Genomic DNA, 27,887 nt, shown 5'->3' with positions numbered 1-27,887 from the left:
GGAATTGATTTGCTCAGTGATAAATTGTAGTTTAGCATGCGGTTTGGTCAATAAATCAGTGAATTAAGCTCAATTTTTAGTGTTGAACTTTCCAGGTGGACAAAAATAATCGCAATTTTAGTAGAAATATGAAAAAAAAAACTATTTTTGTGTGATTTTGCATGATTTAATGATAAGATTTGGATAATTGACATTGGAAATGCTTTGCTCATTGATAAACTATAGTTTAACATGCGGTTTGGTCAATAAATTAGTGAATTAAACTTAATTTTAATTGTTGAACTTTCCAGGTGGACAAAAAAATTTGTAAAAATTCTGTTTTCTGTGGAATTTCAAAAATATCCTAAACCCTGAACATTTCAAATCTTAAGTTTTAATTCCTAAAAATTAACATTTTGATGCATCTGCAAATGATTTTACCTTTTAATTTTCATCAAGTTTATCAACAAAACTTTCTCTTCTTACTTATATCCAACTCCAGGAAAAACTTCATCATTTGTACATATTCATTTTCATCAGTTACAATTGCCTTGATTTCATTTCATTTCTCCCATTCTATCAACAATTACGGGTATACAATCAGAAGATAATATGAATAAACTTCCACTTTCCTGTGCTGATGTTTTGAAAGTTTTCATAGCATCTTGTGTAAATTTTGATGAAATAAATAATAAAATGGAAAATGCATGCATGAAGTTGATCTTGAAGTGCTGTAACGACTATGATGATGATGATGATGATGATGTGGATGAATTGAATTGAGGAAATGTGTCTTTTCATTTATGGATTATGTCACTTGCCATTAAATTGCATACAAATATAGAAAAGACAAGAGCAGAATTGACTTGAGGGCATTTTGTCAAGTTTTATTAATTGGAGAAGTTTTTGATGGGAAATTAAAAGATGGAACTGGATCTTGATTTAATTACACCTGACAATCCTAACCTACAAAATCCAGCATGCCAAAGAACATCCACAGCTCTCAAAAATGACAATGAGTTACTTGAAATGACAAATTTTCTAAAGTTCTGAAGTGATCCTCAAGTCAAGTGCTCTCATGATTCTCAAATGAATAATCTCACTCCCTTGATTCCAGTTCCATTTATGAGAAATTTACGTAAATATTCAGAATATTCTAGGACAATAATTTTCCATCCTCCCTATATGCCTTACCATTTGATACTAATGTCGAACAATCTAAAATCAAAAGTTCTTCTTATTCGAAAATGCTGTTCCTTTATCGCGCACACTCGTGTCAAGCTTATCATCAATTCGTTGATTTTTCTATCCCCACTCATGTGATAATTGATTTCGAAAATTGAGTGAGATGTGAGTAGGGATAGATAAGAAAAAGGGAGGAAAGATGATGCATGTGAGGACGTTTAAGATATGTGTGAAGATCTTGCTACTCGTAGTATTGTAAACTATTAAGTTTGAGGTCAAAAAACGCTCGATGAACTTTTAGCCTTCAAAATCGAACTTTTTTTGAGATTTTGAAACATTTTAGAGGTTATGTTACAAAATCAAATAACATGTTCTTATTTGATATACCAAGATGGTCTTAGTTGTTAGTTAAACCAGATATCAGACCTAATATAATAGATTAGTCTAGTTCCGTCTAGTTTTGTGTCAAATTGCGTAAACATTAATTTTAATTATTTTTTCAAAATTTTAATTTTTTAAAGTATCAAATTTAATTTAATCACTAAAACACTAAATTTTATCTAATTTTAATCCCATTTAATTAAATGAATTCAAATCAAGAACTTATTCTTCAAAAAGCAACGCTTTATTTCCAACGGTTTTTTAAAATTCAAATCCACAATTCAAAACTGTTCAGAAAATCAAAACAAGTTCATTTCAGTTCAGTTCTCTAACATTTTTAATGAATAAAAGTTACATTAAGTGATTTATTAAGCCAAACGCACAATAAATTAGATAAATATTTAGTGCCTAACTTTAGCAAGCTATCAGATTGCTAAAATAATTTAAATTTTGCACAAGTCTCAACGAAAACGTGGAAATTTTCGGAAAATTCAACATTCTTATAAGAAAATTGCTTAAAATTATAATTATCAATATCAAAGCATAAATATCAACATAGGAAATGTCTAGTTTCGTTAAGCTGAAGAAGGAAAACGTACCAGAAATCGCTGGCATAAAAACATCCATAAGAAATTATCAAATATGCTCATCTGGAAGTGATTCCTTTGATTTTGTGATTGGCGGAGGAATTGAGTTGAACTCATTAATTCTGATAGGTAGGATATGAATTAATACATGTGTTTTCTCAGATTTAATATGTTTATTTCATAGGAGAGGACAAATTTGGAAGATACTCTGATGTTCTCTTGAAACTGTTTCTTGCTGACGGTTTTCATCATAAGCACCAAATTTATTTAGTAGCGCTAGATGAGGATCCCATGAAAATCGTAAGTCTGACTTATTTTAATACTTCCAGCAGCAATTGATATAATTTTTGCATGCAAAAATGTGAATTTGAAGATTCTGCAACTGCATTGCATGCTTGCACTAAACCTGCAATGAAGAAACTGATTGTAATCAATATCAAATCATTTTAGATGAAGGACATCCCAATGCCACATGAGAATCAGAGACAAGCTCAAGCAGAGACATCAAGTAATGATTTAAGAATAGCATTTAGGTATCAAGACCTTCCAAAAATCGATTCCGTTCAGAGAGGACATCAAATTGGAGTGACTTATGATTTAAACAAGAAATATCCGAAGGAAGTAATAGAAAATTATGAAAATATCAAATTTTTCACATTTAAAGATCTTCAACAACAATTTCCAAGAAGTGCTTTTGAATGCGTGATTGAGGACCTACACAAAGTTGTTCAAGAAAATCCAAGCAATTTACTCAGAATTTGCATAAGTTCTGTCGGATCTCCATTGTGGTATTCAGATGATTTTAGTACACAATTGCTCAAATTTCTCGCACAACTTAAGTCCATCACTCGATACAATAATGTTGTTTGTTACATGACGATGCCTTTACACCTTATCAATCAAATTGATGAAACATTAATCTTTAGAATAAGAAGACTCGTTGATTTAAACATAAATCTAGAATCATTCAATAATATTGAGAAGCAAACAAATGCCGTGTTTAAGCAATATCATGGATTATTGCATATTAAGAAGCTCCAAACAATAGCCGCCTTACAGTCTCACAAGCCTGAAGCATTTGATTTAGCATTCAAACTTAAATCGCATCGATTTGTCATTGAGAAGCTTCATTTACCACCCGAATTACAGGAAAATGAGTCAAATGAAATTTCTATGAGCTGTTCTTCAAGCAGCGGAAATAAATCATTGGATTTTTGAGATGAAAGTAAAAATATAAATAAAGAAGAAATTGTTTTGTACACAATTGGAAGTCAACATCTGATTTTTTTCGGTACTGTGCATGTCTGTTATGTCTGTGCTTTTATGTTGAGGTATTTATGTTGTATGCAGACATCCAGAACAGTTATTCAAGTCGGTTACCAATGGGATTCATGAAGATTGAGGATATAACTTAAGGACTAGAATGTCACATGGAATCATTAAGGATTAACATCAATTTAAACAAATCTGCGCTCATTTCCAATAAGAATCAAGTAATTTTCGCCCGGACAGACATGCTCAATTGGAAAGCTTCCACATCACTTCCAATAAGTTTTTCAATCGGAGACTTTTTATTTTCAATGAAGTCTCATAAGAAAACAGAAGTATCATTTGAAAAAATTTAATTAAAAAAAGTTGACGGAAGTTATTGTGTAAAAATTTTATTCCATGTTAGACATTAATAGATATTAGATAGATTCATGTATATAAAAAAGTGTAACAATCACAATTAGTTGTATTAAAAAGTGACAAGAAATTTTTTTCTCATTGGAAAAAAAAAGTCAAAAAAAAAAAAGAATCAAGTTATATATGTGAGATATAAGCAGTAGAGGAAAAAGATGGCAAATCCTCGAAAATTTTCGGAAAAAATAGCGCTATTAAATCAAAAGGAAGCGGAAGGAAATGCCGAATTTGAGCGTATTATGCGTGAAGTATCAGAAGTGTCATCAAAGGTAGAACCTTCATTATCTAATTTTTGTGCTATTTTAAATTAAGGAACAGAAGAAAAAAAAAAGTATGAAAAAAAATCCCTCGAATTTCTAATCCAGAAATATATACGAAGAATGAAGAGAGGAGAAAAAAAAAAATATAAATTCCCATCTGAGATCCGAGAATTTGCGTTGTAGCGAAACTGACATTTGTGTATGAAAACAAATTCTCGTCTTTTGTGTATATGAACATGCAGCTATAATCAATATTATTTATTAAATCAGCTAATATGCGTGAAGAATTAATGCAGAACAAGATAGGATTGAGGCACACAAAAAAAAAAAAAAAGAACTGAATTTTCTTACTGTATGAAAAATTTCTCTCGTGTATGAGAGGCAGGCAGGCACACACAAAAAAAAGAAAGAAATGCAATTCGGAAAGCTTGTGTATTTTAATTTTAAGCGCAGCAGCAACAGTAGCACAAAAAAATTTTCATTTTCCTATTAAAATTCCAATTGGAAATGGAAATTGTGCTGTGTGCTGTGCTGTATATACTGTGTGTGACATAAAAATGAGGACAATAATTATTCTAATCAGGAGGATTTTGAGAGATGAGAAATAAAAGTGACGCTATTAAAATACGTAATTTTTTAATCACTGCGGCTCGCATACTTCCATATCGTTTTTTTTTTTTGTGCTTGCTAAGTTGTCTTGATAACATACATACACGTATAAATGCGAGCGAAAAAAGAAAATGTCTTATCAATATCACCAAAAAAAAATAATGTATATGTGCTCCCTTTCGTTGAATTGCAACAATTATATCCAAAAGGTATATCCACATATATAAAAAAAAAATGTGCGGAACAGCAACAAGTAAAAAGAATCTCGTTCTGTTTACTTTCTAACGTTTCTATACAATTCATATTATTATTATTCGGGAGAGAAGAAAATAAAGAATAAGAACTTATTTCTTCTTTCCTTCCAACTTATTTATACACGCGCCTTAGGTTGTGTACATTTATAAATTTTTGAAATGTGTACAAAATATTTATTTTATTTTTTTTTTCGGTATTGGAAACGCGCTAGCAATTTTTGTTTTTTGTCAACTTTATTAGAATTTTCGAGAACTTTTTTTAAAGTGGATTCGCGGGAATTTTTCATATGGTGGGTGGTAGTGCGGAGGACATACTTAACTATTCTGATCTAATAAGACAGTGTTGAGCAAACTTTGTGCCGCGACATGAATATCTTGAAGTTCAGTGCTCGAAGTCAACTTTTCTATACAAAATCGGAGTCAACTTTGAGCTCTGATGAACAGCATGTCGTATGCGGTTTCGGTCGCGACTCACTTCTATCGGTATCTCATGGCTTGGTCGGAGCACAAAATAATTTGGACAATACTGTAAACAAAACAGGTAGTAACACCATGCTATCCTAATACAGAATGACTAGACTTTCGTGATACTTGCTTACTTACTTCGCTGGTCTTAAAGATCTGTCGTGATTCATGACCTCTGATAGGAGTCACCTGAAGCTGGCTCTATCGCTGGCAATTTTTGATACCATCCACAGTAGCATCTCTATCGACTTTCGTGATACGGCACATAAAAGCGGGTTCCCTTTTCTGTTATGGAAATAAGAAGTACGGGATGTAGCTTATAGAAATCAATTTCAATAGATTTTGAAAGGGTCAGACCGCTGGCCACATCAGTGTCCGAAGAAGTGCATTTAGTTATGTCTAGCAAAAAACATAAGAATCACTACACTTTACGGTTAGAAGTTTACAATTCTTCATACCAACATGCCACTGACAAATTAAGTAACGGATTAGCTAACCAACTACTCTCAAAATCTTCAAGATATCCAAAAATAAGGTAGACTCATGATAACACTAGAATTACTGACATATACTTCAGCTGCGATACAAATGGATTCATTTTTACGCGTAAGGAACGTCTGGAGCTTTCGAAACCTTCTGTAAATATAAGTTCCAATGAGTTCACATATACAGCGAGAAGAATAAAAAGTCAAACAAGTTCATTCTAAAAAGGCTTTTATGACGTTACAAATGACGTTCTTTTGAAGATGATTAAGAAGTAAAAGGTTCTGGCAAGTGAAAGTCTTTGATATTATACGAAAAAGAGGAGTAACTAATGTTCTCACTTACGTACTTCGCTGGTCATTAAGATAAATTGTTATCTACGACTTCCTTCAGATGGCGGCTAAAGTTGGTTATGTCGCTGGCTTCCTTCAGCTAATTACAACAGTGCTTGATTTACTTGGTGCATATTAAGACCTTAAATGTTCTTTTCTAGCACATGGATGCTTCAAATTGATATGGTAAATGACATGATAATGATAATAACATGACATGATAATCAGGCATAATTATGGACTGAGTACTCGACTGAACAATCCCTCCGATTGAACCAAGAAACCTTATAAGAGTCCATATCGTTGACCATTCTGCCACTGCTTCAAAATCTTCAAACCCTCACATCCAATTCTAAGCAGCAAATCCAAATCTTACATAACACCATAAAAACCATATCCTCATGCCCTTGCCCAGACTAAAACTGTCACGGAATTAAACCATTTAAACATTAAATTTTCTAATAAAACCTTATCTTATCGATCAATCTTGCATTGCAATCAGTTCGTGTGCATTAAATGTGAAAGTTTAATTTTATTACCAACTGCACCGTCCACTTTCATTAGTTTAACATTATGGGCAATAAATCTTTTCAAGAAGTCGATAGAAGGTTTAAAACCGGACAAATTTGCATTAATAATTTGTTTCTAATGGTCATATGCGTTGGTCAGATGACGTTCTTGTTGTGTGAGGGGATTTTATGCTGTTTTGGTTCAAGAACCTTAATTAAGTATCTTAAAGCAATATAAGCGATTGAAGCGGCGCATTTCCCTAACAGACAACGAGCAAGTCTTCATATTACAGAAATACCACTCAGGTTCCTAAAAGCGGTATCCTGGCCTGTTAGAGCTTCTATGCAAGCACATGTATTTCGGTCAAAAGACTATTGTTGATGCTTGAGTTCAGCTACATACCTTGCATTATTTACTTCCTCGGTACATGCTCGGTACAGACCATAGAAAGCATTTTATGAGTCACGACATCCCTAAAAACAACATTAAATCCCTTCCTATTCAAATCCCAACAATTAGCTAAGTTTAGACCCAAAATAAGCCTCAAAAGTCTTTAATATAGAGCACACTATCAACATCTTCATGAGTACTTAACCGACACAGCTAGATAAGCAAAAGAACAATGATTATGGCAGTTAATCTAGGCTCAACTATCATCAATTATAAGCTTGCAAAAATAAAGCTTCCACAAATTCTCTTTGATGAGTTCAGGTAGATATTTTATCTCTGGAGTGACTCATACTCCACACTTATGAGTTTGCAACTTTTTGTGAATGACATCCACGCGATAATTTTTTTGAGGATGTCCATTTGATGTCAATAAGTTATTATGATAAAAATTCTTTCATTTCTGGGATTTTTCAGTCTTAGTCACAAATGTCATTTACAATTAATTACAGGACGTTAGCATCAACTTCATTTATAGTATCCAAACTCCCCAAAATTACTTTCTTTCTGGAAAATCCAACGACAATGCGTCTACATCTTCTCTATATCTTTAAAAAAACAAGAAATGAAATGCGGATAAAAAAAGAAGCAACAACTTCGCGCGCTTAGGAACATCATTACATCTTCATATTCTCTTTTTTGTGTGTTTGAGGAACACAACTCACACATCCATTTTGATGTAGAACGTATCAGCTCCGACAAAAAAGACACAACACAACGTAAAAAAAAATTGATAAATAATTAATGAGAGAAGTAAGTAAATAGAGGCAGCATTGCAGAATAATTAAACGTCATGCTTAATTGTTAACTTTTTATTTCATTTTGTTCTCACTGTCCTTTACGGATGAGACTTACTTACATTCAACATTCTGAGACAAAAAGGTATAACACATAAATCACGTCCGAGAATGAAATTTTAATGAAGTTTTTGTGGCACAAGAATTTTATTGTAAGGACTTCATTCGTTTCTTTTGTGTCCTATTAATGAATAAAAAGCTTGAGAAAGAAAAGTCTAGAAAAAAAAAGATGATGATCTGACTTGACACCAATGGCACATCAATTTTTCATCATTTAATAACAATTTTAATGACTAAGTTGAGAAGCTTTCAACATTATGTAATTATTAGGACGTAACTTATAGTTTTCATTAAGTGTCCATTCTGTGTAGTATTAGATATTCTTACAAACTGGACTAGAATTGATTAATGCAGATCACGGAGATTCATATCATATTCCTTGATACTCTCTATAAGCCAAATGTCTTCAAGCTGTTGAGTGTCTCTGTGGATTAATCGACAAGACGTTTGACTCATATTGAGTTTGATAACTCGAAAGTCTTCGGTTCGAATCCTGCCATTTCCAAGTTGAATTTTTTCAAAAGTTTAGAAATTTCAACTGCTTAATGTACAAAAGCAAGACAAAACTGGATCATTAGCCAACTTTGAATTAAGGAACGGGTCAGAACTTGAAGTACAGCATAAAAAATCGAATTCAAATCTACTAGATTACCGTACGAAGGCAGTCAATGTTGACAGAACTTAGCTGAAAGTATCACGGAATACCAGTTGAAGATCCAAATGAGAGCCTAAATTTACACTCATAAATTGATAAGCATTGAACTACCTTAACATCAAACTACATACACATGTTCGGCTATCATTAGCAAGATTCGAATCTAAGGGCGTCCGTACCTAAAAATTGAAAATGTATGCGACATTACTCTTGAACTCCTAATTTAAAAGTTTGATAACCCGCGTTAATGCTAGATAAGATTCCAACTACACACCTGCATTTAGCTGCTGCCATACTTAACGAGCCACTATTCTAGTCCAGATGTATAAGAAATGAAATATTTACACAGCCCACCATTACATTGTATTTAATACAAAATATTTCATTAGAAAGGATCATTTGTATTAACAAGTAAAGACGATTGAAGTACACACAACACACCGTGTGTCGATTGTACTGAGTCATTCTCATATTCTTTGGAACAAAATGAACAACAAAGAACAGCACAGAGTCGAGAAGAATTAAAAATTCTTATTGATTCTCATAATTTTCTAGCACTTAAATGCCACACATTTATAATTAAGCAACTAACAACATTCATCATATTAAGGAGAATACGATTGTGGTAGTCTCGAGTATATATCTGTTTGAAGTTGTGCTTTGTTCAGGTGTTATAAACAGTTCCTCAATAAGCACAATTCGCGTTCTGGCTGTAGCATGTCTCATCTTCATTGCCTTTAAGATTCTTTTTGTGTTTTTGTTAGTTCCACAAAGAATCGAACACAAAATATTGAGAGAAGCAATCAATATCAATTATTAGGCTTTTTTATGTCTCTACGATGTTGCTCATAGCAAGCAGCACACATTTATGCGGAATGTGTGGAGAGAAAAAAAATGAGAAGACCTTGAAACTGTATCAATATATGTTAGAGTACCCAAAAACAGAATAATAATAATTATACATGAAATTTTTTTTATCGCTATTGTCTGTATATTATTCACGTGTTTGTTATTAGCTAGAATTATTGTGCCAGAGGAGTGAAAATTTCATTAGTTGACTGCGCATGTTTTGACATATTTACTTAAAATTCCACAATTTAAACAGTCGATGTTAAATGAAAAAATTTCAAAAGCTTCCGATTGTTTAGTGTCGGAAATTTTTCAATTAATTTTCGTGATATGATTTTTTTTTGTGACTAATTACCAGTGCCTTTTCTAATGACTTTTTTTGGTTGATTTCACGAAACTTTATACTGCCTTGTCTTATAGTCATGAACAATTTCAATAAGACAATATATTATTCTAAAAGCTATGAAAGCTCGACTTCTTGATCCTGCACCTGACATTTATGAGATATAGAAGCTTAAACATGATCTTACCCGAGCAGCACACTCAGCTGGCAAAATTAACACTGTGTTGCCATTTTAACGATAAGATACAAAGCTGCTATATTATCACAATAACAGCTGATTTCAGCCCAATTTCTATGACTAAAAAATGCAGTTCGTCGTCCTGTGCTGCTCGGGTTAGCTTCTTAAATGTTTCGTCGATCATTAACATGTCTTAAAATCAATTCGAATACTGCTCTAGGCATCATATTGTACAACTCAAATTTGAACATGAGGTTGCAAAAGGTCAGATGATACATGTTCGTTAAAGGAAGAACTTAATGTCTAAAAATTGTAAACTTCTGAATATATTAGTCAATTCTTGGAGATATTAAAACATACAGTTTTAATAATTCACAATATGTTAATCTATCGACAGTTCTTAACATCCTCAACGGCTATATAATCTTATTAGTAGTCAAACGGAAACTCAAGAAGATTCGTACGTATCGTAGCTCCTGGCTAACAGCTAACCTTTCAAAAAACTACTCATCTGTTACAATTCTCTGAATTATCCATCAATCTACCAAATTACTGATTGCTTCCTAGAATTACACAATAGCAGACATACTTGAAGATATAAAATTTTTCACTCAAAGCAGTCGCATCCAGTTTGCAATACTCAAAGATATAAACAATTGAAGTCGTAAAAAAATCCACAATTTTTCGCGAGGGAATTTCTTAAGACGTATCGATTCCATGAAAAAACAGAACTGCCAATACAATCATCCATCGTAGAAAAAGAACATTGACAGTCGAAAAATATCATTTTTCATCCATTGTGTCAGGACGTTTATCGATTATTTTATTTTTTTTCATGAGTCTACTTTAAGATTCGTAACATGAAATTTGTTGAGGTTGGTTAAGCGTCATTTAAGTCCAAATGGAACTAGACCTTTCTTATGGGATCAGAATAGTTGAATTATGTGAAATCCATTGTTCTGCACGAAAGGATTATAACGCAAAAATTAAGAAAATTAATGAAACCGGTTTCGTGACAAGAACCTGCGAATTATGTTCCGAGCAGCATATAACCTCAAAAGTGATGTTTGGTTGTTTACTGTTTTGAGGTTAAGGAATGGATTGTTGATCAATAAATCATTATGAGTCGGTCTTTCAGGGTGAATGAGTGCACATACCCTTTCGATATGCAGGGTAGAGTTCAATCTAAGGTGCTAATTGACACTCTAATGCAGTGGTGAACAACCTGTGTGCCGCGACACTATAGTTAAAAATTGTTGGTAATGTCATGAATCGTATCCCGTGTGATATTTTGGTCATGGCTTACCACCAAGGTGTGCCATGAAAAATAAAGTTTGTCCACAACTACTCTAATGTATACTTAAGTAAACCCTATGTATATTGAGCCAGATTGATCCAAAAGCACCATGGACATCCTGAGAAACCGACCACCATTCACAGCTCGGGAACATGCTCTTCTCTCAAATTATTATAGTATTTTATTCCGTCTTTAACTGCTCATTGGATGAGACAATAATTCTCACAAGTGTGTTGTTCTTTAGAAGCAATATGTTTGACTGTATGTACGTTAAAAAAAACAACAAAAATGTATATCTTTTTATAGGTGTCACAAGCGCCGCGTAACACGAATTTGATAGCAACAACTTCTGCATTTATTTCGCGATCATTGCCAAATGTTAATGCGCCAATTAATAACGCAAACAATTCAAACAATATTGATAATAAGGTTAATATACTCAGTAGATATATATATACTTTTTTGCAATAGTTTCAATATTTTTTTTTTTACATTTTCTTTATTCCTAATCCATTTGCATTAGTTAACCCCAAAAAAGCATATATTCTTTATTGACGGAGATAATTTACTCTATTTTATTGCGTTTTGTTTATGTCTGTGTGTTTGTAGTTCTTTTTCTCACTTAATGATTCCTATTAAAACAGTCTTTAAATGCAACATATACATCATCGACTTGTGATTTATTCTTGCTTACTTATATCCTTCAGCATGATTTAAATTAATTGTAATTACTTCTTCATTTAATATTATTGATGTTGGGCTGGAATGGGAAATGAATTTTTACTTCTGGTCTTCAGTCTCAATGACATGCAGAATGGCTGTTGTTTATGACTGTAGCCAATTGACATATGTGTCGAATTCTGTTTTAAATATATATACTAATTCTCACTTCTGTTCCTCTAATTCTGATTTTAAAATTTCTTACCGATGACAACATCAAGTCACCGATAGTAAATTTTCGCATCTTTAATTGGAAGTTCCAACAATTTATTACGGAATTTCAAAGCATATCCACTGCAATAATCTTTGATATTCGATGACTAATATTGCATCATCGGATAGAACATTTCCAAAAGTATTGGAATATTCAGACCAGTTTTATGTATATTTTATTTAAAAACATCTTCAAGACCTCTTAATATTCAAGGTTGAAGCATCTAAAGCTCAAATGAATATCAACAAAGATAAAATTAACATCAAATCTAGCTGTAAATATCACATTATTTTTGTAGGTGAAGTATCCATAGATACCTTAATACATAAATATCTGCAGTTAAGTCTTCTTTTACTGTTACTAATGCTTCCTTGTTAGGTAAATTATGGCAAATAAAGGCTATGGTACTTGATCATTATTTACTGAATATTCAATTGCCTTTAAACTACTGTTTTTACTGACCTAACCTGTTTAAAGCAGGTATAACGTAAAATGAATTGGGATCAATATCGTGAAATTAAGTTTTGTCATCTACATGATTTTCAAGCTGATTCTATATAAGGTTTCTTGAGACCGAGACAAAAACATCGGGAAATCCTCTGTAGTCTGAGTTCCCGACTCGATCATTGAAGAATTAGTCCGAGCCGAGACTTCGGGAAGCCCAAATTATGTCACGATTGTTGAATAATCCAGTACATACCCCTAACCTATAGGGTTTCCGAAGTCGACAAATTCTCGAGACCAAGACTACCCGGGAATTCGGCATCGGTGACCCTTACTTACCACAAAGGATATACTTAATAGAATATTGCATATGCATATTGGGTTTGCCTAGAGCAAATCAAAACTGCGATTGATGATCTGTTGTACCATTTCAACACCTCTATAGAGTATCTATGTCCTTGATGAAACCAATGATTTCCTATCCTAGCAGGAACAGATACTGCTTTTAAAGCATATTCTAGCCATGAAGCAAATTCTTTGCGTGTTAGGACTAATACCCACCAAGAAACTGTACTAAGGTCTAGACAAGTATCGAACTCAGATAAAGATTACATTATGCATCCCCAAGTAGCACAATATTTTTGTTAGAACCCTCGTATATCCCTAGTGTTAATTGCATAATATCAAAATACGTGAGTTGCACTTGATAGAATCTCGTCTATCTATTTGCAAGCAATTTGTAAGTCACACGGTAACAAATCTTTGCATTCAAAATTTGCTACTTTTGAATATTTTTGTTAACTAATTCTCACATTAACACGTTCTGCTTTAAATATTAAATTAATTCAAACTAAAAAAAGAAAACATTCTTGAGGAACCGTGCATTCTAACGAGATTAAAATCTTCCATTGAAGCATGAATATTTTATCATATTTTTGAAAACGAGCTAGCGATAGCTGCGAACGTGCAATTTGAATTTATCAGAACCTACCTCAAGTGCTGAAAAGTTTTGAATAAGGTGTTTCGTAAAGACATCTGTGGGTGTTAAAGATACAATGTCGGTGTAATATTTCATCAGTAGATGATATTTTGCGATGTGTAAATCAGAATCTAAAAGTTTCGGTGCTCATTCAAGAAGATAAAGCACAAATCTTTGTGGATTAGTTTGAGTATTAAAAGTTGATGATCCTTTTGATGAATATTAGTTCTGTTTATGTTCCGATTAAGTCCATTTGTTGAATAAACAGAATGAAAAAGTAGAGGAAGAAGAATAAATCACAGTCATTAGAATGTAGTTATGGATATATATATAACCCGAATGACACAAATCGGTTAATCGACCCATAATCTTGTTCCAGGACGACGTGACTCTGACTTAATGTCGAATTTGACTTCAATCCGTCAAGACACCATGTCAGAGTGATTCCGGCTTGATATATGATTTTGATCCATAATCCAACACCCAACCAGCATGAGTCTGGCATGGTGCCGGATTCTATTTAAATACGACACCTTGCCAGAGTTACGGAGGCTTGGATTTGGACTTCGATACAAAATTTAACCAAAATTCAATACCAAGTCGGCATGACTGACTTGATGCTGGTTTTGATTTACTTTTGGCGCACTGACAGAGCCTTACCGGTTTGGTACTGCGATCGAAGGATATTTCTATCCAAAATTCAAGCACTGTCTCTAGTATGGTGCTGGATTTAAATTGAATTATTTGTCTAGTCTTAGCATTCAATGTGCCTTCTCATGACCATACTCAATGTATATAATTGAGCATGCTCCTTGTCTGTTCGGGAAGTCAAAGTCACGTCAACCTGTGACCGGATTTTCGATCAATTAACAGATTTGTACTATTCGGGTAACCCCACACATTAATGGACTTGAAATAAATACAACAAAAAAAAACACCGAAACACAATAAAATGTCGATTATCATGCGGCACGTGCAAAGAGTGAGATTTGCGAATAGAGCAATAAAAGCGAAATGAAAAAAGAAAATAATTCTTTTTTTTGTAAGGAGAAATGCACACTATTAGCACAAATTATTTCCAAAGATAACAAAAGAGACATATTTTCATTCTCAGATGTGTAAGCATCAATGAGAGAATGGCGCATAATGTGTACACATTATTGCACGGTCGCAAAAAAAAAAGTATATAACTAGAGTTGATGTTTTGTTGTACTTTTTTTTGTCTATTTATAAGTCCATACTTAACATCGAAAGTAGTGTGATGCCGCCCAAAAAAATATAAATAGACAGTAACACAACTCACCCATTGCGCGCCTCTTTTTTTCTCTCTTAATAATTATCATTTTGAAAATTTGTTGTTTTTCACACACATTTTTACATTAAACATTAAACTTTATGTTTCTAATGATGATGTAGGCTATTTACAACGCATTCTGGTACTATGCCTGAGTGACACAAATGAAGAAGGCTCTGTCACGGAGCTTTAAAGGCTCCCTTAAACCTTTCTTATTAATTCCAAGTGGAAGTCGCCACCGTTTAACGTCCATATGCGTAGTTACTTACTTCGCTGGTCGTACAGATCCACTGTGATCCATGGCCTCCCTCAGTTCAGCTTCATAATTAGCTGAATTTTAAACATTTTTAAATGATCCAAATGCGTCAATTTTTTTACTAGACACAATGAGAGAGATAAGATTAGTTTTGCGGTCTATTTAGACTGTATATTGTTCTCTGCTTTTATGACTCTTTCTATGTGACATTTTATTCCACAAAAATATATATCCAGTGAGTCATAAGTCTTTATTTGCACACGAACTTCTTATCAAAAATCCTAAGATAATTGCTGAATTTTTTGTTATCTTAATTATTAAGATTACAGCTGGTGACATCTGGTTCGTGTATTACTTCAAAATACTGATGTACCTACACAGCAGAGAAAATATAAAATCATGACCTTGAAACAAAAAAACAGAGAAAAAATCTTAACAAAGATTACAGAACATAATGGCTTCATTGTGATGTTTTCTTGTAATCATTTCCATTTGTTTGATTGAATTCTGTTGGAATTGACAATGAGATCTGAAATTGTTATGAATTTCTCACTTTAGATTTGATTTCTGTTGTAATTTGTAGAATATGAAAGCTTTTCTAAGTTCTGAATTGAGGTTTCGATATAAATTGCCACAATTCCTTCGCGAGGGTTCATTTCGGCATTTCCAAAAACTCTATTTTAAGGGATCTTCTGTCAGTTTCTTGTGTCTGATCCCTTTGCATCCTTTCTGACTTAACTGTTCTATAAGTTCATGACAATTCATAAATTTAACTGACTGATTTCAAGAGTAATTGATTCATGACATAGCATAAATCCAGAGATGTGTCAAAAAATATTCCAGACAATATACCTTAACCTTTAGGTAGAGATGAGGCTTTCGTTCCTTATGTTCTTAATGAAGCAATCAGAGCTCGAAATCGAAGTCTTGATCTTGGCAAATTCTTGAAACCTAAACTCCAAAGGAATTTCTGATCTCTTGATAAATCCCGAGATCAAGAAATCTCGACCATTAAAGGAGCATGGACCTCCAAGTTCTTGAGTGACTAGAAACAACGAAAAAGCACTCGAGTATTCGACCAGACTTGTTTGACCCTGGGATCGAACCCGGGACGTTAGAGTCAGTTAGCCGACACTCTAACCACAACGCCATTGAAGCCTTTTTCGCTGCCTATGTCTCTCCCTAGAATTAACCTTAAAAAGAGTCCATTTAGATAAAATGCAAGCCACGTTTCAATGCAATAGAAGCTATATCTTATTCCTCGAAAACAACAAGTTAAGGTAAATTCCTAAACCAAATCAAGTCAATAAACTACAATTATGCGTATTGATTCTCAAAACAAAACTAGATCCAGTAGCAATTTGAACTCAATCTTAATCAATCAGTATAAAGCTATATCAAAATCATCATCATCAACATTGTTCTTCAATGAGAATCACACATCCACAAAAACATGTTGAGTCATTGGTTAATGATGACTTGCTATACTTACATAATACTAATCATAAACGTACATCCAATAAAACAAGAAAAATAAAACTTTATTTATTGCGAGCATTTTAAGTCAAAATTTCCATGAATTAATGAATCGTCATCCCTAGCTGAGTAAAGTAAGCAAGCAATTCTCGTTGTAAGAATTGAAAAAATATTTATTCTTCAATATGTGCTTCACTTATATACTAACAAAACGTGAACTGATAAGAAAAACAACGACCTATGTTTGTGTCAATTCTGTTTTCTTTTCTTTTTTTTTCGTGAATAAATAAATGAGTAAGGGAGATGAGAAAAACAAACGACTTTGCCCACATTTCATTGAAAGTATGAGGGCACACTAAAAATGACAAAAACAATTAAATGATCAATTTTTGTGTTGTTCTTCTTTCTGATTTTATTTCTCTATTTGTCCCTTTCCCCGATCGGCGCATGGTATTCATGGCATTCTATTGACTTCCTTATGGCGTCCAATTGGGAATTTTAATATTAAATGTCATAAAAATTGCCAATTGGATTGCAAGTAGCCCCATCTGGCTGCCAAGTAGCCACTATCTGGCTGTCAAATAGCCACAATCTGGCTGCCAATTAGCCGTTATATGGTTGCCAAGTAACCGTCATATGGCTGTCAATTAGCCACTATTTGGCTGCCAAATATCCGCCATATGGCTGACAAGTAGCCATAATCTGGCTGACATATGGCTGCCAAATAGTCGCCATTAGGCTGCCTAGTAGTCACAATCTGACTGCCAAATAGCCGCAATCTGGCTGCCAAATGGTCGTCATCCGGATGCCGAATAGCCGTCATCTGGTTGTCAAATAGCCACCATCTGGCATCCAAGTAGCCGCCAAGTAGCTGTCATCTGGCTGCCAAACTGCGACCATATGGCTTAAAAGTAATCGCAATCTGGCTACTAAGTAGTCGCCATCTGGTTTCAATCTGGCTGCCAAGTAGCCGTCATTTGGTTGCTAAATAGTCGTCATCTGGCTGTCAAGTAGTCGCCATTTGATTGTGATCAGGCTATCAAATATCCGCTATCTGGCTGTCAATTAGCCATAATCTGACTGAAATATGGCTGTTAAATAGCCACCATCTGGCTGACATATATCAAAAATCTAGTTGACATATGGCTGTCATGTAGCAAAAATCTGGCTGACATATGGCTGCCAAGTAGCTACCATCTGGCAGCCAAAGAGCCGCCATCTGGTTGCCAAAGATAACATGTGTTGATCGGGAATTCCACTAAAATTCATTCGTAAAATAGTTTCTTTTTGTGGACGTTTTAATTAAGTAGAATAATAATAAGTAGAGGAATGCAAATTAATTATTTTGATTTTTTTGTTTTCTGCATCAAACTTAATAAATATTTTCATACTTATTTTGTATTTGGTAGACATAGACTATATAGTATAAAAACTCGTGTGTATGTATTAATTCAGTAAACATTGAAGTAGGAACGAAATATGTGTCTTAATTTACACCTGCAATTTTTTTGGAATTTAATTATTTAACGCTATTATTTTGGGGATTCCCAAAATCTGATAACTTTTGACTGAATGGCTATTAATCTCAATTTAGTCGCATTGCTAGTCTTGATAACTAAATAATGTTGCGTAGCTAACTAACTTGTGTGAGATAAGAACTTAAGGTTTATGAACAATCTACTCGAGAGGCACAAATGAGGTCAAGCAGATTTTAAGGCTCGACTAAAGCTCTACTTCTCTCTATTTGGAAGAGCTTTGGTGGAGCCTTCTTCATTTGTGTCGCTCAGACTCTTTATATGCAACTGAACTCGATGTAGACTCAATTCCAAAACTTGAGTCAACTTCGAGCTCTGCTTACTATAAAAATATCAATTATTGACTACTATTTAGTTCAAGAAGACAAAATTCCTTGACATTAGGCTGATAATTTATTGTGCCTTGATACGAGCTAAAACTTGACGAAGGTTATAGAATTTAGTCGGTATATCAAGGTCATACTTCTCTGATAATCAAGAAAACACAATATATATGTCGACAATAATGATTTTATGTACACAAAGCTGAATCAGCAGTCGCCAATATATTCCCGAGCGGCACAGATGAAGGAGGGTTTGTCATGAAGGTTTTATAGATTTTCGTCAAACTACTTTTGTTATCAACAAATGTAACAGACAATGAGCATGTTATCGGAATCTTGGTAGTCCTATATACACTAGATCAACATGCTCACGAACGTCTCTCTGTTCTTTAAACCACGCTCTTTGCCTGCTAAGAAATTTCAGTGTGGCTTCCATATGGCTACCAAATTTGTGTCGCACGTGATTCTCTAGAACAAAGGACTTCATGCTGTTTTATTATTAGAACTGTTGTGAAAAATCAGCTATGATTCCTGCATAGCTTCCTAAGGCTTGTCGATGTGTTTACGGCAAGAAGTAAGGTATCCTCATCCTCAACTGTTTGCTCAAAATTGTTATTGTACAAGTATTTTATGGAAACGAAGCTTTAGCTATTTCAAACTTAGACCGACGTACTTCACAAATTCCTGTTTACCATTACAGCAACTTCAACCAAAAATTCATTAGAAATCCAACAAACCAGAACTAAAAGTCGATTCTAGTAAACTCAAACAGTGTCAACTGTTCTACATAAATTGATATCAATCTCTTCCAAATAGATTACTTAAAGTATATTTCTAATCACTTAATGACTTTATGTATTTCCTGTGAAATTCTTCCTTCGGGCTTTTGCCTCATAAATCAGTAAGCTTTTAAAATTCAAGACATGTCCAAATGACAAATATAGAATTTTTTTCCACGAATCAATTACCTTCATGGATATCAAGTGCTTACGGTATAATGACTAATTTTTACTTTTTGCGTTTCCTATATACCCGAATATTCATCCAAACGTAATTTATTGACCTTAAAAAGGAACACAAAAATTCATATATGAATGATTACTTGTGAGGACTGTAAACAGCGAATCAATTAAGCTTCATTATGGATGAAGGAATATTGTAGCTTCATTAGTGCTCAGCATAGAATTTTAAATGTCATAGCTGATTCATTTTAAAGCTTTATTGGAAATTCCCCAAAAATGTCAACTTTCACTTCCCCAATTTCACTGTCAAAACCAGAATGTAAATACTCTGGAAATTTCCATATTTAAAAAAAAAATGTCAATCCAACAGACATGTTCAAATTTTCTAAATCATTGATAAATTTCACAGTAAGCAATACTACGAAGTAAACCTGAATTAGTAAACAGTCTTACATTCACAGCTTTAAAACGCGCCAAAATGAATCACAGACCGTAATATTATTTATTTTTATATTGTAGACTTTTTTTTGTAGACTTTACGTCCACGAGCTTTTTATAGAACGAATCACTTAATTATTCATGTTATTTCCTTGAGACCTAATGTGTAACAAATCATGAGAACAAAATGTCAAACTTAAAAAGCAACAACAAAAAAATTTTTTCACTGCCAATCCCACATCATTTCACATTTGAATGAACACGGCAAAGAAGCTTTCACGCAGTTGGAAGAGGAAGAAGCTCAAACACATGTAAATCATATGGGCAAACAAAATCCATTGAGAAGTTGTTTTATTTACACATTTAATTGTGTACTTGAAATCTAGAAGAAGTCGCCTGTTCATGACAAATTACAATATTTCGTTTCGCTTACATGTATTGGAACTGACTCATGGTTTTTCTTCATGTAATCCATTAAGTGCTCTAGCTATTCTTTTGTTGTACTGATGTGATAATTGATTTTTTTTTCTTTCTTTTTTGGGTAATTAGTAATTTGTCATACAAACTATGGGGCACTGTGGCATGTCCAACAGCAATAATTATCAAGTTCTGTTGATTCCTTTCAACTTTCGAGTCTAAGATTTCCTCACAACTTCCCTATGTATCAAAGTCCTTCAGGCACACACGTGATACATTTCCAAATAAACTTTATAAGCACAACGTTTTGGGAATGTTTGTTGCCGCCAAAACTTTGAAGTTGCAAACCCAAAAAGTTTGTCTGCCTACATAGCGCATTAAAATTGAACTTTACGAACTAAAATAAGTTTTTATTTCCATTCTTTTAAAAATGTCAATTTTATGAAACTTCCTTTCTACATTTAAGCTTCATAATTTGAGTGGACTTTAATGCTTACTGTTGTCTAATTCTGTTTAGAGTTTGCTTTTTCTGAACTTACAGAAATAAATCTGATTTCTTTTTTGGAAGGATGATTATGGATGCATTAATCGGCTACCCCGATCGGCACATATTGAAATGTTGGCACCACGTCGATTAGGTAGCATCGTACACACTAAGAATCAAGGGACAGGCAATTGTTAAATTTGGTTGTTTCCGTCTAGTGGCTACCACTTGATGATAACTAAGAGTACTTCCGCTTCGTCCTGAAATAGTAAAACTTCAATAATTGCCGATCTGATCTATTCCCGAAAGGGATAGGACGTGGACAAGGAGAGAAATCGTGTCTTCAGGCAGACGCGACTCTGTAATGAATTCGGATTAGGAAAACAGACCTTAGATCACTGTCATTCGTCCTTGCCACGCCATGTGTCTTTCTAGGTTGTACAAATCAGTCTACAATATTCCTATTCTTCTGATGCTAACAATGCCCAATCAGCCTACCTAACATGCAGCCTTAAAGCACCTAAAATTACCGCTTTTCTTTTTTCTCCACGAACACAACATGTCTGGATTAATATCCTCTTCACTAAAAACTACCTATTCGTGTCTTTATCTTATAACCTATCTAATATCCATGACATTATATCCAATTGTGAAGGTTAAAGTGCAAAATGATGGAAGATAACAAAGGATGAAATCAAAAGGATATGCCAAAGAGCACGAATGGATGATTAAGCTCTTCATTAGATTTGAATTAAGATTGATTTAATGGATATAAAGAGCTAATTAACTAGACTTTCACAGACTTACCTTAATGTGCAGACCTTGCAAGTGGTTCGGATCCCACAATAAACTGTAGGTCTAAAGGATATGATACAACGGATTGTTAATAGCAGTGCATCCAGCTCATAAGGCTGAGCCCTTAAAGCAATCCTCAATTTCAATACATCAAAAGTACGACAATAATTAAGGTTGATCTAAAAGTCAATATGGATGTCCTTGAATAATACTATAAACTTTACCTTAAAACTGTTTGGATGATTAGGTTAATTTTATGATAATTCTATGCTTTTTGACATTAAGTGGGTGTGAATACTTTTCATTAATGAAGTATATCCCATCACTGCTTATAATACGTGGATTCCAATTCCACCTGGAGCCATTTTATGACTTTTTAATCCATTCATGCATGAATGGAAGAGTCTAGACATGAATATTAAGTTATTCTGGGATGAAAACTAATTCTCAAATGCAGCAACATTTAAGGCTTAAAATCTATATTAATGCATGCTTAATAATAAATTCGTTCCTTTTGATGTTTTTGTCTTTCTTTCTCGCAACATTTCCTCTGAACCCAATTTTTTATACTTTTTTTTGTCAATTAAAGAAAATTGCAAAGCTGAATAGAACATAACGTTATCTAAAAAAAAGGCACTAAGCTAATTAATAGGTTGAAGCAATGCGACATGACTTTATTTCTTCTTGTAGATATTTTTATATATATTTTCTTGTAATTTAATTATCTGAGTAGAAAAATGAAAAAATAGACATAAGAAGAGATTGAGAGACGTAAAGGATCATAAAATAAAGTATAGAAATTTGATTATTCCTTCCAATTTTTTTAAAGAATGACGAACCAAATACAACAACTTTGGCCGGATTGCTGTCGTCAGGATATTCAAGCGATATTACCAAAAATGCTAATGCTGAAAATAAAGTGACGAGAGAATCGAGGGGTAAAATTAAGTCTTTGTTGGATAATTTATGCTCATCAACAATGTATCGAATGTCTTTTTTTAGGACGAAGTGTAGGCGGCGGACCAATGAGATCGCGAAGAAATATTGACACATCACCTTATGGTAGTAACAATAATGCTTACTTAAGTCCACCACAAGAGTCGAGTTGGAGGAGAACATCATCAGATTCAGCCATTCATCAGAGCTTAACACAAGCTCAAGTATGTGCCTTCACATTAATTTTTGTCATACTATGTCCTCACATCCTCAATCTTTATAGGAAATTCACAATAATGTTCAATCATTAATGTTAAGTCCGCGCGCTCAGAAACGACTATCAAGTAGTCAAAGTAACAGCATGAAGAATCTTCATCATCAGCATCAAAATAATTCAATGAACCAGCAACATAGTCATAGTCAGCAAAACATGCAACAGACAACATTATTAGCGCAACAGACACTTATGCAACAACAACAAAATATTCCCCAACAGCATTTGGTGATGAATAATTTACAACAGGACATGAAGTCAAGATCAGTCTCAAGATTACCTGGGATTCCGTAAGTTTATGACCACTTATTTTTAGTTCCACTTTACTAGATTGATATGGGAATTTGTTATTCTCAGAATATATCCATCACAAAATGATGAGTTACTCCAGATACCTGTTGGAAGTTCGACAGGGTCTCTTCCGGATCTTACGTTAGTGCATTTTCAACAATCACCTCTCTCAAATCCACTTGATCCACATGAACTGATAGCTGTAACAGTAAGCATTTAATTTAATTAAATCACATCCAGAATTAGCATTAATTTATTAATCCATTAGAATCAATCGTACTCAATGGGGAGCACAAATCAAACGACCACGAATCATTTACCAAGTATGACACATCATCATCAGCAGCAGCAGCAACAACAACAACAGCAACAACATCAAATGTACTCACAACAAATGGGAAATAATCTCGATCAATTCAGCCCGAAGCATTTTAGTAACAATAAGGGCTCAACTAGTCAGGTACGGATTCCAGCTTACTGATTGGTAAAGATACTGATTTGATATTCTGTCTTGAAAATAGGGTTTACTAATCCAGCAACAACAAGGAGCCAATAATAACCAAAATTTTGCTCAACAGCAACAACAGCAATCAAGTCCAATACCAATAGATAATACCAGTCAGCAACAGCAATCACCGTTACATTATTACACAAATTCAATACCCCAAGAGAAAATGATGAGTTATCGTAACAATGCCGCGTCGCCGGGTAACTTGTCGTTATCACAAGGGAATTTATCGAAGGTATGCGTAGTTGAGGTAGTTTTGTTGCTTAGTTCCCTGTCCATGCTCACTTAACTAATTGATTATATTCTCCAAAAAGCAGCAAAATAGTTACCGAAGTAGTCCAAACAGTCGACCAAGTCCGGGAAGTAGTCCCATCAACCATATACCTGACTTATCAAATTCAAGTGCACCATGTAGTCCGTCGCCACAAATGACCGGAAATAATGGGTAAGAACATGATGGGTAGTGATTGTCAAATTTTAATTGTTTGATATCCCAAAAATTACGATTGCTCAACAGACAATTTGACAGTTTTTCAACAGCTGACACATTTTATCTTAATCCAACAATTCAGCAACATTTTGAACAGTTCTCATTAGTAAGTATACAATGCCGACCTTACCTACGTGTGCTAAATGTGTCCAAACTTAACATAAAACAAGTAATAACCACAAAAAGTATACAGAATTTTTTATAATAGAATTCGCAAATTACAAAATATCATTCCATTAATTCCTTTATATTTTTTATTATCATCAGTCATTAATTATCAAAAATCGCAAAGTTAATTATATCGATATAATTATTGTGTATAGCCCACCAATACGTCTGCGAATTAAAGTATAATTATGTTGTCCAAAAAACATAACATTTTTTGTGCTATTCATACATATATTATTATCTTTTATCTTTTCTGTGCATTATTAGTGCCTTATGAAGGTGGAAACATCGATCATCGTACATATTTTATGTTGTATAAATGTAAATTCTCACTTCATTGCGTTTATTGTGTTGACTGTATCCGCGAGTAGATTTATTTCCTCTCGTTATTTTTGCACCCCATCATAATACAATTTTTTAATATAAATATATTAAACCATCGGTTTCGCGTACGCAGATTATATCCTTTTTACATTTTTAAAGTTCAGCGGCGAACCGCGTAAACTGTTTATTCCTCCTTGATTCTCTCTTTTTCTCGCTATCGAAACGTGAAATTGTATTTTTCTTCTCTTCTTTTTTTTCAATTTTCCTGATGCTCACAATAAAGGATTGGACGTCGCTTGTACAAAGTTTGGTCGATTCGGGTTGTACAATATCCGCAGAAGTAAAGGTTCGCCATCTTTTACAAACAAAAAACTCAAAAAAAGAATTTCTTGCATTTTTTTTCTTCTACTTTTTTTATGAACATATTTTTTTTGTAAAAACAATATTTCCTTTATTCTTGTTCTTTGATATGCGAGTCTTTAGTTTTGCTCTTAGTTGGTAGATATTTTTGACTCTTTTTATGGTTTTTTTGATAATTTCAAAATTATGGGAAAATTTGATACGGCAAAAAGCTTTTCTGAGTGTGCTTTTGAACTTTCAAAATGGTATTCCGGTGAAGTTACCTTTGTTTTTCTTAATTTTCAACTTTAAATCAGCCTTTTGGCTATTTTAACCAATTTTTATCAATATTTTATCTAAAAGCAATTGACATTGGAATTCAATGTAAACAAAACTGTCAAAAACTGTAAAAAAAATCATTTCTTAAATTTTTAAAAACCAGTAAAAGTTCAAAATGTCAAAAACCGTTAAAAATCATTTTGAAAGTTCAAAACATCAAAATTCAATGGAAACCAATTGTTTAATAAGTTTACAATGTTTTAAGACAAAAAAGAATTGACTAAAAACTAAGAATTGATATTTTCTAGCTTTTATCTACGCTGGTGATCGGTAAAATAATTAAAAAAACATGAATGCTATGTCACAAAAATAAAAAAAAATCCAATATAAATTTTTATGTAGCTTTTTTCTCGTTTAGTGCACATTTCTCAGTTTCATTTCATTTAGTGCTCATTATTATTTGTTTTTTTGTTTTATTCCTTGTTTGCTTTTGGACTTGATTTGCAATTTTCTATCCTTTATTGCCAATAAAATTCAATTCTCATTTTTAAGCAAGCTTTGACTATTTTCATTTTTATTCTCTCATTTATTCCATATATTTGGTGTTATTTTGCTTCCGTTTGAATGTATTGTCAACAACAGATGTATGTGCTTAAGAAACAGAAGAGAATTCACTTTCATTGAGAAGCCAAGCATGCATCTGTTGTTGACAGGTTTTTAAGAAGAATAAAAAAATATTCCAAGCGACAAACAATTTTTATGTCTGTAAAGAGAAAAAAAAGCGACTAATTAATGTGAATCACGTGTTTATAACACGTGCACCTTCTCTTCTCTTTTCCTACTTTCTTCCATGCACGCACACTTGTTTACTATGTGATTTTTTTCGCAAACTGAAGGTCGATAGCCCGCTGAATGATTACAACAACTCTACAAATGATCAAACTTATACCCAGGTATGTAATTTATGCTTTTATCACTATTATTGTGGATAGCAGTGGATAGAATGTTGGATTAAAATGATTTTCTACTTATGGATTGTTTACAATTTGGTTTTGGCGCCAAATATTGAATAATAAATTGTAATTCACTTTATACTCTGAATAACTATTATTTAATTACTCTAAATTTAATTAAGAGTCAGACAATAGTCAGCTTCAAACACAGTAACACTTAAGGATTAATTAATTTACCTAAAATTTAAATAAATCTTAAAAAATCAATGAATAAATGAGAATTTCTAAAAACACGGGGTGAAAAACTGAGAAAGGGTAAATCAACTGTGAAAGGGGAAATCAACTAGCTTAACTTGCTCAAATAACTAATTCAAATATAAAAAATTCGTTGATATTTCATATAATAATGCATGATTGAGAGAATTAATAATAAAGAGCATATTAAGCCATTCACTCTCGAGAAAGAAAATCAGACAAATTACATTCTATCCATTCACAAATCACTTCCTACCTTTTTCAATAACATTACTAATGAGCTCTTATTATCGTAATTTCCTTACAGTTAAATGATAGCTATAATGGAATTATCAACGATAGCCCGAATCGGACCAATCAATCGCCAACGAATGCATCTCGACCGAATTCACGACCAAACAATATGAATCAACAGACATCAAATAACAATAGCAATCGACAGTCAAGTAATAATGGTGGATCAAGTCCTCATAGTCCATTAGGAAGTGACACAATGCTATCTGGTAACAATTATGATACATTAAGAGGAATTATATTAGGATCATCATCACCATTAGATGGTGGATTATCAAATGGAATCAATAATAATAGTGGTGTCAATGATATTATGTTAGGTGGTCTAGGTAGTGATTCAAGTTCAAAATTAATATCGTCAAGTAGTCCAGCCCTCCAAAATTCTCTCATGATGACATCGTCACCATCACATCAAATCACACAAACAACGACTGCCATACCAGAAATTGTTTTCTCAGGTATGAAATTAAATTTTTTTTATATATATTTAGACATAAATTAGAGTCTATTCCATCATCTGATGTATGAAATTACTTTTACTAATTAGATTATTCATCCGGATCTGTATGCGATTTGCTGAATGTAGACAATTTTTTGGAATTGGGTATGAATACAACAGAGTTACAGATGTTTGAGAATGCCAATATTATAGATCCAACGATAGAAGAAAACTTCAGACGTGATTTGTATTAAGTGTGTATAAAAAAAAAACCAAGTTTTACAGTAAGACGAATGGAAGTGAGTCATAATGTGTATAATGAAGACGTTAATAAGGTGATCCTTATAAAACAAAAAATCTACATAAAATTTACAAGGATTCTTATGTGCAACAAACTTAATGGTTCAAAAACAAAATGATAAATTTTTTTAGAATTCTTAGATAAAAAAATCCGACCGAGTGGACAGACACAATTGTGCGTTAATTAAAACAAAAAAAATGAATATTTGCAAATATTTTTGTAAGTTGAGGAAAAATTGCATTTATTTCACATGAAATTCGAAGATTTTTTATTACAAAAAAAAGTATATATGAATTATAATTATGAACATTTCGGGTCAATTACAGAGGCCAAAAAATTCCGGCA

The 27,887-nt window shown here is 33.1% G+C and overlaps 2 protein-coding genes across 8 annotated transcripts; both read left to right on the top strand.

Moving 5' to 3' along the window:
• The first annotated feature begins 1,881 nt into the window (after positions 1-1,881).
• On the top strand, positions 1,882-3,402 carry LOC139099994 (elongator complex protein 4-like). Its single transcript, XM_070652569.1, has 3 exons — positions 1,882-2,261; positions 2,317-2,432; positions 2,583-3,402. The coding sequence occupies exons 1-3, from the start codon at positions 2,108-2,110 to the stop codon at positions 3,348-3,350; spliced, it is 1,038 nt and encodes a 345-aa protein (XP_070508670.1). The 5' UTR covers positions 1,882-2,107; the 3' UTR covers positions 3,351-3,402.
• A 325-nt stretch (positions 3,403-3,727) lies between these two features.
• On the top strand, positions 3,728-27,809 carry LOC139099993 (CREB-regulated transcription coactivator 1-like). 7 transcript variants are annotated; one of them, XM_070652565.1, is made up of 14 exons: positions 3,728-4,084; positions 11,661-11,783; positions 22,521-22,629; positions 22,694-22,851; positions 22,911-23,191; positions 23,259-23,400; positions 23,461-23,652; positions 23,714-23,950; positions 24,015-24,145; positions 24,218-24,296; positions 24,966-25,028; positions 26,197-26,253; positions 26,816-27,260; positions 27,350-27,809. In XM_070652565.1, the coding sequence occupies exons 1-14, from the start codon at positions 3,971-3,973 to the stop codon at positions 27,493-27,495; spliced, it is 2,277 nt and encodes a 758-aa protein (XP_070508666.1). In that variant the 5' UTR covers positions 3,728-3,970; the 3' UTR covers positions 27,496-27,809. The 7 variants fall into 7 exon arrangements, with proteins under 7 accessions (XP_070508666.1, XP_070508663.1, XP_070508665.1 ...); XM_070652562.1 differs by having other exon boundaries at positions 24,951-25,028; XM_070652564.1 differs by having other exon boundaries at positions 3,729-4,084; positions 23,714-23,935; positions 24,951-25,028.
• The last annotated feature ends 78 nt before the right edge of the window (positions 27,810-27,887 follow it).

Source organism: Chironomus tepperi, unplaced genomic scaffold (assembly GCF_022539635.2).
Source record: "Chironomus tepperi strain 1889 unplaced genomic scaffold, CSIRO-AGI_Ctep_v1 contig_48, whole genome shotgun sequence".
Taxonomy (NCBI): Eukaryota; Metazoa; Arthropoda; class Insecta; order Diptera; family Chironomidae; genus Chironomus; species Chironomus tepperi.
Note: the sequence above shows the minus strand (reverse complement) of the source record. Positions and strands in the feature narration are given on the sequence as shown.